This window comes from Ambystoma mexicanum, chromosome 4p (genome assembly GCF_040938575.1).
Source record: "Ambystoma mexicanum isolate Mex_15411 chromosome 4p, UKY_AmexF1_1, whole genome shotgun sequence".
Lineage (NCBI taxonomy): Eukaryota > Metazoa > Chordata > Amphibia > Caudata > Ambystomatidae > Ambystoma > Ambystoma mexicanum.
The window spans coordinates 140,552,185-140,569,659 of NC_090927.1; the positions used below are offsets into that span (position 1 = coordinate 140,552,185).

General features: G+C 49.1%; 1 protein-coding gene across 3 annotated transcripts in view; it reads right to left on the reverse strand.

The window, feature by feature from the left end:
- The window catches only part of SLC5A6 (solute carrier family 5 member 6), a 1,144,170-nt gene that overhangs the window by 208,189 nt on the left and 918,506 nt on the right, over nt 1-17,475 (reverse strand). For all 3 annotated transcript variants that reach the window (XM_069605582.1, XM_069605584.1, XM_069605583.1), the window contains exon 14: nt 7,469-7,566. In XM_069605582.1, coding sequence (XP_069461683.1) covers nt 7,469-7,566 — 98 coding nt within the window. The remainder of the gene's footprint in view (nt 1-7,468; nt 7,567-17,475) is intronic.

The following is a 17,475-nucleotide window of genomic DNA, read 5'->3' on the forward strand; positions in this document are numbered from 1 at the left end:
GTGGTGATTACATGTCATAGATATGGAATACGTCGTCGGACCATCCCATCGAAAGAATGTTACCAGGTAAGAAAGTAACTTGTTCTACTATTTTATTAATAAAAAAAAGTGTGTGTTTCTTTAGAACCATGTATGTTCCATTTTCTTTGTACCGATTTACAGCTCACCTTCCTCCTCCTAAGATAAGCCTGGCTGCTCTCCCACTCAACCAACCATGGGTAGTACAGATGTCTGGCCCTGAAACCAAGACATAGGTCTTATAGAGTCCAACCCTAATGGAACTCTAGAAAAACATAGTCTTGGCATTGTGCGTTCTCTTGCGTAGCAAAGAGATCCATGTCTGGGAACCCCCAGTTTGTGAAGACGCAGTGTAGCACGTCTGTATTTAATTGCCATTCGTGTTCTGCGGGCAGCACCACACTTCTGTTTAGTATGTCTGCTAGAGAAAGTTTTTCTCCTGGAACATGTGCGCTAAGAGAAACATGCGTTTCAGCGCCCACAGCCATATGTTCTGAGCTAGTTTGAACAGCCCTGGAGATTGTGCCCTTCCTCGTTTATGTTGAACACGGCTGTTGTGCTGTCTGTTAGAATGAGGACTGTATTTTGTACCATCTGTAGCCGGAAATCTTGTAAAGCTTTGAAGACTATTTCAAGAAGTTTGATATGCTTCTTGGTTAATGCTCGAGTCCACACCCCTTGCACAGTGTGATGGGGAACATTTTCCCCCCACCCTGTTAGAGATGCGTCTGTAGTGAGTGCCCTTGATGGCTGGTGTGTTGAAAGGTTGTCGCTTTAAAAGGTTCTCTTTGACCACCACTACAGCGATAGAACTAGAAGTTGTGAAACTACCACTAGATCGTCCCATAGACAGGTTGCTTGCGACCATTGTGTCGTCAGCCACTCTTGCGTAAATCGAATGTGCAATAGTGTATGCGACACTGGGTAAATGCAGGAAGCCATCATGCCTAGAAGGCACATGGACTTTCGCACAGCTACCTCACAACCGCCTATTCATTGAGGGATCTGAAATAGCATGTTTTGTACCCTCTCAGAGGGGAAGTCTGGGCTGTCTTCCGTTTGAATTAGTGCACCTAAAATTGTTTTACCTGACTGGGCACTGGACTTGACTCTCGTTGATGGAGAAGCCGAATTGAAACAGTAGGTCGATTGTGGTGTATTTTTTTGACGACAACTTAGGTGTGGCGCCTGTTATTAACCAGTTGTCTAGGTAAGGGTACACTGGAATGGATTCCATGCGTAAGTGTGCAGCCACTACTGCAAGGACTTTTGTAAACACTTGAGGAGGTGATGCTTTGCCGAATGGTAGCATTATGGTAGTACTTGTTTCCCACTTTAAATCTTGGGTATATCCTGTGCGCTGGCAACATTGAAATATGAAAGTATGCATCTTTCATGTCCAATGTTTCCATGTAATCTCCCTGTTTTAGCAGAGGAATGACCTCCTGCAGCGCAGTCATCCTGAATTATTGTGGCTTAACATACGTGTTTGCAGGGCGCAGGTCTATGACTGGGCGCATTGTTAGATCTTTCTTTAGAACAAGGAAGTACACTGAATACCTTGGTTTTCTTCCTGAGGTGTGCCATTTCTATAGTTTCTTTTTGAAGTAACATTTCCACCACTAGACTTGAGTAATATCCTGTAGACATTTTTCTTGCTTCTGGGGGATGGCGCCAAGGATTTTCCAGAAATTCGATTGAATAACCGTTTGCCACGGTTGTGAACACCCAGCGATCCAATGTTATCCCCTCCCATGTGTGGGTGAACGATATGCGACCCCTACTGGGGAAGCAAGGGAGGGTACATGTTTTGGAGCGTCATTTGTTGGCAGGGGCAGTTGAGCCTCTAGAGGCTGCAACTCTATCTCAACCTTATCCTCTTATCAGTCAAACCTGCAAAGAGGGTTTCGTAAAGAGGCAGTTTGTCTCTGGGGACGCTCGTAGGAAGAAGTGGATGCTCCAAATCCCAACTGATTGGATCTCATTAAACGTTGGCTCTGAAAGGTGTGCCATGTGTTAAAGGTGCCCCGCTGGATAAAGGATTTGAGATTTGTCTCATGCTCTTCCACTTTAATGTCTCAATGTCTCACACACTTCCACCAGCTCTCAGAAATAAACAGTCACATATAGTTTTCAAAAGATTTGTAAAAACATGGGCGTTTGATAAATCTGACTAACCGACTATTCTACTGCTTAATCATGTCTATAGCCTGGCTCTATACAACCTTATGTTCATGTACAACGATAGGGATCTTGAAATCAAATCCCTGCTCTGGCGCACACCTAAAGATGGTTAACGCTGCCAGGTATCCCTTTAACAGTACCAACCTGGAGCCCCTGGTTGGCCAAATGAAGCAATAAGGATGACACCATAGGTGCGTGTCACAGAAAAGGATCTACATTCTTATTGCTGCACCAGCTGCTAAACTTATTCTAATGGCAGCGGTACAGAGACTTTGTTGCTGGTGTTCTGGCTGAAAGCAACACCTCCATTACATCTTCCGGGAAGTCACAAACCTTATATCGCAACCTCTCGGAAACCAGGCGCGAAGGTTGAGAGTCCCGACTACTGGATGGAGAACCCGTCCTTCCTCTTGTGAGAGGAGGTCCTCTCTTTGCGCAAGACTTATTGGAGGGCAGATGGACATGTCCAGAACGTCGGTGCATTATATATAGGAATCACAGACTACCTCCTTCTCCTGTATTTCAAAAGAAATTTGTCAGACCCAAAACAACCACAAAATGTTGACACGAGTATCAACTGGCATAGACCAGACTCAAAACCTCATGTTTACAAAAGGAAACCATAATTTTAATCATTTAGCAAATGTTTCCTTTGTTTAAAAAAACATAACAGTATGATATACGCATTCATTCTCTCTGGGTTAGTGTACAAAAGGCATCTCTCTTATGCCAGAGAGTCAATGATTCTCCAACGAGCAAAAACATTTCTAGAGGTTCACTTAAGCTGTTGAACATCTTGAACAGAGCAAACAAAAAAGGCTCAGCAGAGGTCGGGGTACCATGTCCTCCTGGCCCAATCCGGATAAAATCAGGATCATGGTTTTCCTGACCTCTGATGTGAGGAATGACGGGGACTGGAGGAAACGCATACAGGAGTGGAAACTCCCAGTACACTACTAACGCGTCCCCTAGATCTCCTCTCGAACGAATTTCATTGGTGCAGAACAGGTTGCACTTCCTGTTGACACAGAGCCACTTGAGGAGTTCCTCAAAGAGTGAAGATCACTTGAAGGACTTCCTGAGCTTGTTCCCACTCTTGCAAGACTGTTCTTCCTGCTCAGAGCATCCGCCATTGTGTTCTCTTCTCTGGCCAGGTGAGAGATTCCTTCTTGCAGTGCCCAAAAAACCAACAAAGCTGCATTGCCTTGCTGCACAGTGGTAGTGACCGTACACCATCACTTTTATTGAGGTAGTACATGGCCACTGTGTTGTCCGTCATTATCAAGACATTCTTTCCCCAGGGCAGGAAGGGCTTCAGCGCTAGTCTGATTGCCCTCAGTTACAAAAGATTGATGTGTGTTTGGACTCAGATGGAGACCAACGGCAGCAGATGGTCAGATCGTTTTCGTAGCCTCCCCAAACCGCGAGAGAGGCGTCCGTAACTACTGTTCTCTACAACCATTGCTGCCAGAAAGGTTCTCTTTTCAGCACGTTCTCCTTGCAGGCCTACCACAGGAGATCCTGTGTGACCTTGCTCAGGACCTGAAGGTCAGAAGGTCAGTTATTCTGCCAGAGAACTGAGGCGACTAGGTCCCAAGGACCCATTGAAGAGACCTCACTCTCCGACGGGCCTCTTTCACCAGGAAAATGCTGGATGTCATGAGACCGAGCAACCTCAAAAAGTCGAAGGACGGAAGACACTGGGCATCTGAAAATTGCTGGTCATTCGCTGAATGTGATGATCCCTCACCTTGGGTGGCGAGGCTTTCCCAGAGGCAGCATCCAGGTCGACTCCAATGAATTGAAGCTTCTGAGATGGTATCAAAAGGGACTTCTTGAAGTTGAGGGAGAAGCCCAGTCTGTGGAGAGTGTGACAGGTGATGCTGAGATGTTCCAAAACCTGTTCGGGAGAACGGGCCCTGACCAGCCAATCGTCCAGGTAGAGGTAGATGAGAACTAGCTCACCCCCACACCCCCAAACTTGCTGCCACTACCACCATAAACTTGGTGAATACCCTCAGGCGGAGGTGAGCCCGAATGGCAGAACCCAAAATTGATAGTGTGAACTGGCAATGGCGAACGGTAGGTGTGCTTGTGATGAATAGGCACATTAAAGTAAGCATCCTGAAGGTTCCATGATACCATCCAATCCTGGAGCTGGGGGGCCTGAAGGATCTGAGAAACCATCAAGCTTGTCCTTCCTGAGGAACTTGTTCAAGTATCTCAATCCTCTGCCCTTTTCGAGGAACAAAATGTAAGGGGAGTACCACCCCTGGCTCCTCTTAGTCACAGGTACCAGCTCTATGGCACCCATCTCCAGCAGGATGGAGACCTCTAGCAGCAGAAACGATACCAAAATTTGAGGGAGTGGCTCCCTGGCGGATGATCCAGAGGCCTTTTTAAGAAAGGGAGGCAGTAACCCTGGGCCAACGTCTGCAAGGCCCGAGCATCAGAAGTAATCCTTTCTTCCAAGAGCTGACTGAGCCTGCCCCCCACCACAGTTCTGTGGTCAAAGGCCTCACAGAGGTTTGGGGGCAGCTGTGGCAACGGCTGAAGGTAAAACCGATACTGCTTGATTGTACTTTGCACCTCGAGGACATTTCCTCTGGTCTCTTTGGCTAAGAGAATAGCAAAAGTGCTGACCTTTCCATCCTTGAGAAGTAGGATATGACTGTTGTGGCTGTCGTATTGCAGCAGTCAGCGACCTGGCTGCCGCTTTAAGTTTTTTCAGACTTTCATCTACCTTATTTACAAAAAGATTTGACCCATCAAAGAGCACATGGAGTAGCGTGGATTGAACGTCATACGATATAACCATGATAACCTGTATGTTACCGTACTAGCCGCCATGGCTCTGCTGACACTGTGAGCCGAATAAAGTCCTGATTGTAAGGACTCTCACATGGTGCCCTTGCCATCCATTATTATATTAAGGAAGTCATCTTTTTCTCCCCCTTCTGGAATATGATCAGCCGCCATAGCTACAACATCCGACAATGTATGAGTAACGTGGCCAGAGCACATGTTGAATTAATAGACTTAAGGGTCACAGTGATGGTCACAAAGGCCCTCTTTGCAAAAGTATAAAAACGCTTATCATCCCTATCGGGAGGGATAGTTGGATAAGCGGTTGCACTGGAAGTGGACGTAGCAGCCTGTAACACCAAACTGTCAGGAGTCGGGAGCTTTGACAGAAAGTCTGGATACCCAATAGAGGACTTATACACCATGGGAGGCTCTTATTGACAGCCGGATTAGTATCCAGGGTAGCGCCGTTTGCCATAACTCTCCTCTGCAAGGAAGAGTGGAAGGGTTGAAGGGTAAAATTGGATCCTTCTGTGGACCCTTGTTCAGAATGTCAGTCAGGGCGTTCTGCTGGCAAAACGTAGCAGGTCTCCCCCAACCTAGGTGACACTATTCATCAGCTGTCTAAGAGGCCTCAGCATGTTCGGAATGGTCAGGTGTCGCAAAATCGACCTCAGGAGAGGTATCAAGGCCACTTGCATTTTTCAAGGTATCAAAGAGGTTTTCCATTCGGGATTATTCAGAAACCAGCGTCTCGGATATTTAAGCAAATGGTGGTGTATCCTGTTCAGAAGAGACTGACTCCTTAAAAACAGATGAGACTTAAAGAAGTCTTTTTTAAGTAAGGGTTTGTAACTCTTCTCAAAATCCTTCGAAGTCATCAATGGCTTTGACGTCTAAGGCTTCAACTTAGACGGACTCGACCCATGATTCGACGGAGTCGCAGAGGAAAGAGGTGTAGGCCTATCCTTGACCAGAGGCTTCGAAGGCTCTCAAGCAGTCGACGGTTTATGGCCTGTGCTAGTGAGCGAAAACCTTTTTAGATTCCTTATCAGCCTTGGGAGGCATGACAGGGTCGTGGTCTCTTTTCGGTTCTCTCAAAGGGGCTGGAGACGTCTTGTCAAAGATCTTTAGCATCTGAAGATGAAAACGTCTCCCACTCAGCCTTAGAGGCTGACCTACCTGGACAGGACACCTTCCGCTCGGGGGAGGAATCTGAGGACGAGCTGGACCTGTGATGTCTCTTCTTGGATCTTTTATGAGATGTCAAAAAAGACGAGTAATGGGAGCCAAAACAAGATCGTGAGCACTTCTTGGAGCGCTTTCTCAGAGGAGACTCTCCACTCAAACTCCTTTTGTCAGAAGATCTTCTCTTCGACGGAGTCGTCAATGGGGACTTGTGGAGGGGCCTACCCGCAGCGAGTTTCCCCTTCCTCTACTACAGTGCCTTTTGACTGACAGGAACCGCAATCGGCAGTCTTGCGATCGAGCCCGAGAAACCACAAGCAAACGCTGTGTGGGTCCGTAATGGACATCTTGGCCCGACAAACCACGCATTTCTTTAAAATTCTGTTTTAGGAGACATCATATCGAAAAAAAACAGTTGAAGAATGACAAAAATCGCACCATATCCAAAGCTAACTGTGCAGCGGAAAAGTGGAACTGAAGTAATAGACTCGGTGTGTGCTATATGTACTGTTGGTGTTATCCTGCTTGAGAGCGGACGGAGGCTATCGAGGGACATCGGGTCGACGCATGGCGCCCTCTAGCGAGAGCTTTTTCCAAAGCAGCTAATGCTGAAAGGAGATTATCAAGGATGAGGAATACGTGGGCGGACACAATCCATTTGAAATGTTTATTATTGAGTATTGTGCGAGATCACCTGCTTGTTTCATTTTATTTGTGTGTAAAGGCCTAGAATAAATACTGTATTTTTATACATACCTGTTTAAATGCAATTATTGTTTGCTTGACTTTGTCGACCCCCTGACCCCAATTCCAGTGTCCCGAGAATAGACTTGGCTGTTCTCCATTGCTACCTTGGCTGGGTTTTGACTAATCTCTCAGAGTTCCCCTATTCACTATAACTAGGGTGGCAGCCTCCTAAAATCTGTCCACTTGGCCAGATTCTACAAATCCATCTTAACACCTCCCCGCTGGAATAACAAATACCACCATCCCCATGAAACTGAAGAGCCTTGTAAGTATGCTTGCTGTACTGTGCTTTAGATACCATGCTGCTGCAATAAACTAGTTTTGCTTCTCCACATCGCTTTAACCTGGATTATGTGTCTGCTACATAAACAGCCAATATGTTTTGCTGTGCTCACTTTATCTTTAAAGATATAAATGTTTATTATGATAAGCCCTGCAGGCCCTCGTTATTTATACTGCATGCAGGCACACATTTAAAGATGCACCATTCAATATGTAATATGACATCCCATCGGAGAACACGTACCTGTCAGAAAGCTGACAATCAGCCCCACGACGACGACAGTGGTTGAGTTGTGAGCACTGTACCACATGTAGGACAAGGAGTAGAACTTGCTTAATCCACTGGAGCACCGGAAAAAAAAACAAGAAACCTTCAGCAGAGATTTTGCAAATATTGAGCAAACAATTCAGTCATTAAAGAAAAGAAATACATTTTTTTTTTTAAAACAGTCCTTTAAGTATATTATATTTTGGCTGTCCCCAAGACTACATGCATGACTGAAGAAGCTTCCACTCGCCCACAAACCCCATTCACATAAGGGAGCTAAAGGGGCCTAGACGGTGGGGTAGATTACTCAATTTTCTCCTTTTGGTATCCTGGCTGGGCTCAAGGTGTTACCGTGCAAGAGGTACAGGGGATGCAGGAAGCAAAAAGCACAATAGTTGGATGATAAACATAAGGCCAGGCAAATGTACATACAAATAGAAGCATTATTAATCAGGGTGCATTTACAGGTAAAGAGTGAAAATGTGGGCAATCAGGCTCAAACATGGGACCCCAAAAGTCTAGAGTCTGCCTTTAAACATGCCTACATTATTCCCACATTCACAAAAGCCATTCCCAATAGGTCTACTCCCTCTACCTTTATCCCCCTTTCCGGTCTACTTTTTCTCCCTAAAGTCCTACAAAGCATAGTTCACTCACAGCCATCACCCCTTTGTGACAAACAAGCTCTTCTTCCTACTGTTCAACCTGGTTTTCGGCCACTCTACTGAAACTACTATTCACCATGTTACCAACTCTTCTTCCCACTCACTATGCTAAGAAATCATCTCCGCTATACGACTAGACCTTTCGGCAGCTTTTCACATGGTACAACATTCTATTTTCTATTCACTCAGTCTTGAATAGGGCTTTACAGCACAGGGAGTCATTGGTTAAATTATCTTTCTCATTGAACTTGCTCAGTTCCATGGACGGGAATACATCTACCTCTTCTTGTCTTCACTATGGGATTCCTCAGGGCTCCGTCCTTGGGTCCCTTACCTTTCTCTTTTTACACATCTCCTCCTTCTGACATCTCTTCTTTTAATATATCACATTACTATGTAGACGAAACACATGCACAAATCGTCTCTCTTTCTGCGTTCTTTGATTCTTTACACTCACTCTCCCCATGTCTTACAAACTATCCAGGGGTGGATACTTACTCATTTGTTGCATCTTAATCTCCCAAAACAGAAATTCTACATTTCCAAGCTACTTCTCCCTCATCCCGCTCCCCTCTTTCCACCTTAGCCCCCTCTCTCAGTTCCATTCGATCCATTGCTTTCCTGCTCCCTCAATATTTCAGCTACTGAATGCACAACTAATTTTTTTCCATTCATATGTTGGACATTAAACGGTTTCATACTTTTCAGGCAAATAAGCTTTTAGCCATTTTGGTTTCTCATGCCAAGAATATTACTTGGCCCATCGGATTGTTCTGCCAACATATGCTGTTGCGTCTCTGTTGGGACAGTATTCTGAAGTCCAACTAAGGGCTTAGTAAAACCGTTCAACTGAGACCGTACAAGACTCCACTCTTAGTAAAAGGCTGTACTACCTGAGATCATAGTAGTGTAGACAGAGCAGCTAGGCTTATTTTAGGAGGGAGAGAGGGCTGTAGAATCAGTACAAAGAAGGGAGTAGTTTCTTACCTGTAACTCCATTTCTCCAGCGTTGGTATCTTTCATGGATTCACATGCTGTGAATATTCCCGGTCGTCAGGCTGGGAACCTCGGTCATTTTAATCTAGCGTTTTCCTATGGAAAACTTTGACACTTCAGTGTCCTAGCCACATCCTTTTTGGGTGCTTTAGTCCCCACCAATAGGACGTAGGGTATAAATAGCCCTGCGGCTTCCCTTCAGATTTTAACGTCCAAAGTAGAGGGAACCCGAACCAGGTTTGCCTGCAGGGGCGGCCGGCGGGCGCATGTGAATCCATGAAAGATACCAACACTGGAGAAATGGAGTTATAGGTAAGAAACTACTCCCTTCTCCAGCATTGGATCTTTCATTGATTCACATGCTGTTAATAGATTACGTAGCAGTACCAATCATGCATGGCGGAGTGTAAAGGCAAACCAATATAGAAACAGAATCACATACATGAGACAAAGAAACCCATCTAGTGATCAAGTTCAAAACAAATACCACGAAGCTGCAGGGCTTACCTTATTGAAACAGGCGTTGCAGGACCGCCCGTCCCACCTGCACATCCTCACCATGCTGCTGCTCCAGACAATGCCGGGTAAAGGTATGTGGCACCGCCCAGGAGGCCGCCTGGCAAATGTCCACCAGCGGAATCCCCGACCATAATGCCGCCGACAAAGCCGTAGACCTCGTCGAGTGTTCCCTCGGAGACCTTCCCAAAGGCTTTCCAGCTTTAGTGTGGCAGAACGAAAAAGCAGAGGACACCCAACGAGAAATTCCTTGCATGGAGATTGCCAGTCCTTTGACGGATGGCCCATAAGCCACAAATAGCTGTTTAGATTGTCTGGAATCTTGAGTACGATTCAAATAAAACATTATAGCCCTCTTCACATCCAGCAAATGCAAAGCCCGTTCTGCAGACGTGGAGGCTGAAGCAAAAAAAAGAGGGCACCACAATAGAAGAGAGTTTGCGAAAAGTTGTTGGCACTTTTGGGATAAAGTGCGGATTGGTAGCCAACACAACCTTGTCATTCAAGAGCCTCAAGTATAGAGGGTCCACAACCAAAGCCTGCCACTCTGATATCCTTCTGGCCGAAGTAATGGCCACCAGAAAAGCCACCTTCCATTACAAAAACTGCAAAGGAGTCGTCGACATAGGTTCAAACGGCGGTCTCATTAGACCCGAAAGCACCACATTAAGGCCCCACATCGGCAGAAACTTCTTGACTGGATGTAAAGTACAAAATAACCCCTTCAAGAAATGCTTGATTAGACAATCACTAAACACGGGCGCTGCATGTCGCCTCCGAGTAAATCTAGAAATCGCTGCCAAGTGTACCTTTATGGAGGATAGCGCCAGGCCCCTTTTCGCCAACTGCAACAAGTAGGGAAGAACTTGCTCCGGTAAAATGTTCAAAAGGTCCACTCCCGGCTGGCCCTTAGACCACACACAAAAACTTTTCAATTTACACACATAGGAGACATTCGTGGACGGTGCTCTTGCCGCCTCCAGAATTCGCCGACAGTCACTGGAAAGCCTTAGCAGGCCAAACTCTGAGTAGTCAGGAGCCAAGCCATCAGGCTGAAAGATCCCAGATTGTGGTGCCATACAGCGCCCTTGTCCTGAGACAGAAGGTTCGGCATCGGTTCCAACCAAATCGGCTCTGCCACAGACAGATGGAGATCCAAGAACCACGGCTGCCTGGCCCAGAACGAAGCCACCAGAATCACACAGCATGGGAATCTCCGAATCCACTGGAGGGTCTGGCAAATGAGCGGAAATGGAGGAAATGCATAAGCGGCCTGTCCACGGGAACGAGAACGCATCCCCTAGAGACTCGGGGTGAGCCCACCTGCTGGCAAACTCCCTGCACTGTTTGTTCTCCCTCGTTGCGAAGAGATCCAACGGAGGATGGCCCCATTTCTGGAAGATCATGGACACCTCTGTTTCTCCTTCAGCTGCCATTCGTGGAGCTGGCCCACATCCCTGCTGAGCGTGTCTGCCTGCACAATCAACACTCCCGGCAGATGAAACGCCACACTGCCAATGTCGTGCAACAGAGCCCAATGCCAAAGTTCCTGTGCTTCTTTCGACAGCACCCTGGAATGTGTGCCCCCCTGTTTCCTGAGAAAATATTTTGGTGGTATTGGGGGTCATTCTGAGCTAGGAGGTAAGGGAAAAACCATGCCGGTAATGATTTACCGGCATCGTTTACGGCTACAGGCTATTCTGACCTCTCAGACCGCTAATTACGGCACCGTAAACTACGATGCCGTAATTATCGGTCTTGGGTCACGCGCGCGCCCCACCATGCCGAAATTAGTGGCATGGCGTAAACCGGAGCTGATCACAAGTAAGGAGCACACATAAATAACGGCCTCCTTAAGCCCGTAAAGTACCTTACCGGCATGGAGTACATACAGGCATCTCAGAGAAGGAGTAAAGAACCCTGAGCAGTGGTTCCCAGAGCCACAGGTGCACACAATCAGCACAGGTTGAGGCAATGTAGTCTCTTTCACAGCAGAAAAGGAACACGCCCATACACCACACCCCCTCCCACACCAAGATGATACCAATAGTGCTAGCAAGGGCACAACCACAATAACTACACCTACAACACCAGGCCCCCCCCATAGAGGAGACACAGGAGGAGGAGGAGGGGGCGACAGGCCCAGCATGCAGCACCAGTGCAGCCTCCGTCGCCACCCCAGCAGCCCCCATTCCCACACAGCATGTCCGGTCCCTCAAGGAAACCCCTGAGCAGATACACACCCCCTACCAGCTTGACTGTGACACCATCACCACCATAATTGGGCCGAGAAATAATGAGATAAGCGAGCAGCATACAAATACACACTGCCATCCTGGCACAACTGAAGGTGTTGCCTGTGCCCAACACCCATGCCACTGGCACCTACGAGCACACAGTGGGGCCCATGCATGGGATGTCACAACCGTCCATTACACGGACACATAAACAAGTGCTGGTTCACCTCCCCAAGCACACAAGGGCCTACAAATCCCTAACATGGACTACCCAGGAGATATACAACACTAAAGTTGGCCCCCATGCATTGGCAGGCATGCCAAATGACATGGGTGCCCCTGACAGCACCCACGTGTCGTAGGTGGACCAGCATGGCATGCAGGTGGCGGATAGCAACTGCAAGCAATACCACTCCCCCTACGTGGAGATGGAATGCAACGCTACCAAGATCACACATGGGTAGGCCCGACATCAAGGAACTCATGACTCAATGGGCCAGATGATCACCACGCTATCGTGCTGCATGGGGCGACATGCAGGATGACGTGCCTGGCGAGTCATCTGACTGTGTCATGCCAGTGCATTGGTGCCATGAGGTGGGTGCCTGCATGAACAAACTGGGTCGAAATGATGAAGCCAGTGCACAATGTTCACCCCACCAACCACCCTGTCACAGAACCAGTGCAACGGCACATCAGTACAGATTCCCACATCGATGGAGTAAGGCACACACAAAACACAACATTTCCAACATCTGACAAGGCCAAATCCCACAACACATGCACCACTCATTGGCGGCCACCACAACCGTAAGGTCATAGAGGAAGACACTGCATATGCACAATGTGGCTGCCCCAGCATGGCACCACACCGGAGACTCATCCCTGGGAGTGGATTGAACTGAGGGCAGCAGGGATACCACACCACGTCACCGGTTTGGCACACCCATAGGAGTGTTGGAATTCACCATAGTATGGATAAGAGCAGTATGAAGATTACGAGCCATTGACTACATCCAACACACCCAACTACGGATTCACACAGTACACAGCACTACATGGATATAACATCAGGACTGCTGCATGCATCAACAAAGCATGTACCACGAGATGTCCGGGCCACTGTTCATGGACCATCTTGTAGACGCACCCCCCTACAGCATTTCATTGAGCTGGACACAATGTGGCCATGAATGGGCGAAATGCATCCATGGACATGTGCGCATGGCCATCAGTTACACGCTGCCATGTCAGCCAAGTTCAGTTCTCCACCGTGACAGTTCAAACACTTACCTCAATTGGCTAGACATGCAGGTGTTGGTGGCTGTCCCTTGACACCATGGTACATGACCCCTGTCAGTTACCCACAGAAGAGGCCCAGGGAGCACTTAAACACTGGCCATACCCGTGCATGTGTGGAGATGAATCAGTCACCTGGCTTGCGTAAGGCACATATGAGTTGGCGATGCTGGACTGGTGGGGGACCCTTCTACTGCTATGTGGTGTCCAAGATCCCCATGTCATGTGTAAAGCTGAACAAATAGTGCATCCCTTGGATTGCGTCTCTGTCCCCTGACATGGGACTGCTAGCAGCACATGAAGATGGAGTGAAGGAGGAGGAGGAAGTGGCAAGATGGCATCATGGATGCGGTGCACGAGAGACATGTGTGCCAAACAATGATTGGACATAATAACCAGAACACAAGTCAGCAGAGGGTGGCATTACATGGGCACACAGGGCACTGGGTGTGTGTGTGTATACTTGTAGACCATGCACTGTCAGACGTCATAATACACATGCTCAATGAGGAATGTCCACAGCGGTTAAACCTTGCAACACCAATAGTGTATTGAAAATAAAGGATGAGTGCCCTCCAGCCACCCCCCTCCCCCCAACTCCACAACAAACCCCTCCCCCACCACTTTCCCCCCAACTCCACAACAAACCCCCCCCCCCCCCCCAACTCAACAGTAGTCCCATGTAGTCGGTGAAGGCCACATGTGGCAGCATGGACTACTGATTCTTGCTCCCAGGGGAGGCATGTCCCTGCGCCGCATGGAACGCAGAGTGCGTCTTGGTGGGCTTGCTGGTGTGGCCCCACTGGATGAGGGTGTTTCCTCCTGCTGATGCTGCGGATTTGATTGGGCAGCCACAACGGCATTGGCTATGCGTCATAGGACGCGACACAACCTGTTGGTGCTGTCAGTGAGTGACTGGCGCCTTTCCCTGAGTTCACTGTGCCATTCCACCCTGGCCTGGCGGTTGTCCTCAATGAACTCATTGATTTGATCAGCGAGCTGATTTGCACCACGTGTGCCAAATGATGGTATCCATCGCTCAATCGATTTGGCCATGCGTGCTCTCGAGAGGACTGTACTGGTGGACTTGGCCCACGATCTTCGTGCCCCTGCGTGTCGGTAGGAGGACTACAGGCAGGTGTTTGTGGATCTCCAGAGTCACTGCATGAGGCCAGCGGGACATTGCAGGGCTCCGGGGTGTGGACTGTCGGATAGAACTCATCCTCAGAGTCCCCAGAGATGGATGGAGAGCTGTCCACATTCTCCACAGGGCCTGTAGCTGCTACCTCCCCCGAAAAGCTGCACTGTGCCGAGGTTGGGGTGGGCACTATGGCAGGCGCCGATGCTGGGAGGGATTGGGGTGGTGCAGCCTCCACTGGCCTTTCCGGAGCCAGAGTTTTCTTTGGTGTAGGAATGCGCCGGACCCTGCTACTGCCCATGGAGGTGGTTGGGCGGCTGGACTGTGGCTCACCGCTGTCATGATCAGTGCCTGTGGGGGTAGAAGAGAGGGCCAACATGAGTGATTGTATGATGTCCTAATTGCATACATGGCTGCATTCACATTTCTGTCAATTGGGCTTTGTGGCCTTTTGGGTGTAGCAACAGCAGTGGTACATGTGCATGAGTATGACATGTACGCAGGTTTCGAAGTGACTCATCATGGCCTGGTAAAGTGCAGTCTGGCTGGCACACTGCCAAACCGGCTGCACAGTGTGCATGATGTGATGTGCAAGTTAATGCACTATGGTTGATGTGCGTTATGTACTTGCACTTGGCCCTTGATTGCGTGCCAGTTGGATCTGCATTAGTTGGATGGGGGGGAAGGCAACATGAGAAGGTGCCTTTGATGGCCCTTGGGGGAGTTTTAATCATGCAATGGCCATTGGCAGTGTAGACTTTGGACACTCACCTCCTTCGGCAGACGACGTTGCCCCACACTCCACGTCGCTGACGCCCTCAATGGATTCGGTACCAATCAATGCGGCACATGTCTCCTCCCAAGGCTCAAGTCTGACAGGGGAACTTGGGCCCCCTCCGGTCTGCATAGCCTGACTCTGGTTTGCGGAGACGAGGCCCTGCACCCGCAGGTCATCCCACCGCTTGCGACAGTCCCTGCGGTGCGGGGGGTGGCGCCCACAGCGCTCACCCTCTGGCCGATTTGAGCCCAGATTTTTTTTTCCGGATGATGGATTCTCTGCGCATGTCAGGGCTGAACACAACGCTAGCATGCTCTGCCAGGTAGTCCACCATGGACTGCTGTTCTTCAGGGCTGAATTTCTGCTTGGAACCAGTCTGCATTCTTCTTTTGGGCTTTTGGCATTCTTCCTTGTGGTGTGATCCTTTTCCCCACTTCAGTTTGCTCCCAAGGGTGCTGGCTGATGAGGATTGCAATGGATTGTGTTTTTAAAGATGGCCGCCGTGCTCCTTCCCGTTCCTGTTAGATGACGAAATTTCCGGTTCCGTTTTTTTGCGGTGACCCTAATTTCCGGGATCCGTAAATTATGGTCACCGTTATTTACAGACGCTGCTGCTTCCAAGGCGGTGTTATTTACATGTCGCGGCATGCCGGTAGAGGGTTTTGCGGGTCGTTTAGCGGCATGCCGCTCAGAACTTTTCCAGCATGGCGGAAAGCGCGTGTCTGCAAGGTCGTAATGGGCCGCAAATAGCGGTCTGACGCCAGGGTGGTATCGTACTTTCCGCCATGCCGGAATTTACAGGTACTTACCTCCTAGCTCGGAATGACTCCCATTGTCTGTTAACACCCTCACCACCGAACCTCGTATGCGCGGCCAAAACGATTTAAGGGCCCAATGGACCGTTCTCAACTCAAGCACATTGATGTTGAACCGAGACTCCACCCGAGACCACAGGCCTTGAACCTGTGAGCTGCCGAGATGCGCCCCCCATCGTGTCTGAGAGGCATCTGCCACAATTGTAAATTGGAACTCCGGTTCCAGCAACGGCATGCCCCGAACCAGATTGTCTGAGCACTGCCACCAGCGAAGAACTTCCACCAGACTGCCGTCTATCACCAACTTGTCAGACCACTAGCCGAAACTGAGCCCACCGGTCCGCGAGGAACTCTTGCACCGGCCTCATGAAGAGACGACCGTTTGGCAACAGCGGAATGCATGACGCCATGGCCCCCAGCAGCGACATGTAGGTCCGGCCCGACACCTTTGCACCAATCTTAAACTCTGCCGCCCTTTGGCGGAGCCTGATTACACCATCTCCCGAGGACTTCCCAATTCCCAGATGATTCAGAAACTGCCCTCAGAAACAGGCGACAAAGGACTTCTCGAAGTTTATGGCAAAGCTTAGCCGTTGCAACAGCTGCATGGTAGCACTAAGACTTTCCTGCGCTTAACCTGGTGACGAATCCCGCACCAGCCAGTCGTCCAGGTACGGGTATACGCGATGACCCTCCCGTCAGAGCCACGCCGACAAACATGGACGACTTTAAACGGGAGTACCCGAAACTGGTAATTATCTTCTCCTACGACAAACCGCTGAAACTTGCGGTGCCGTCGATGCATGGGAATGTGGAAGTATGCGTCCTGTAAATCCAACGACGCCAGAAACTCGTTCGGCTGTACCGACCGAATGACTTCCTAAAGAGTGAGCATCTTTAACTTGCAGAGTCTTGTTCAAAGCCCGAAGATCCAGAATGGGCCGCCACTTGCCGTTTGGCTTCTTCACCACAAAGTAGCGGGAATAAACACCTAGGCCTTTCTCGGCCATTGGAACCAATTCTATAGCCCCTTTCTGTAGCATAAGCACACCCTCCTGCCACAGGATGTGGAGGTGTGGTTGCACGGCATACAATGGAGGAATGGAAACCAGGGAACACTTGAACTACAGCAAGTGGCCCAGACGCACCGTGTCCAACACCCAACGGTCCAACGTAATTTTGCACCACTTGTCCACGTGCATCGCCACCCGGCCCCCCAGCAGATTGTCCTGAAGGCAGTCATTGCTATGGTTTAGCCTGCCTGCCCTTAGAGGTGGAGGGCTGTGCACCCCTTTTCCGCTAGGCCTGAAAGTCCCGATTCTTCTGCGCCGATCTCAGATACCCCTGGGAGGAATAACTTGACCGACCATAACCCCGGTCTCTGGTCGAAGCAAACCGGGCATTACCCGAAGCCCCCGGAATGGTCGAAAGGAGCAAAAAGAGCGCCCACTCTGCAAAGCCCCCAATGACTTAGCAGTCTGTGTTTTCCTTCACCCCTTTGTGGGCCTCATCAATTTTCTCGCCAAACAACTGCTCCCC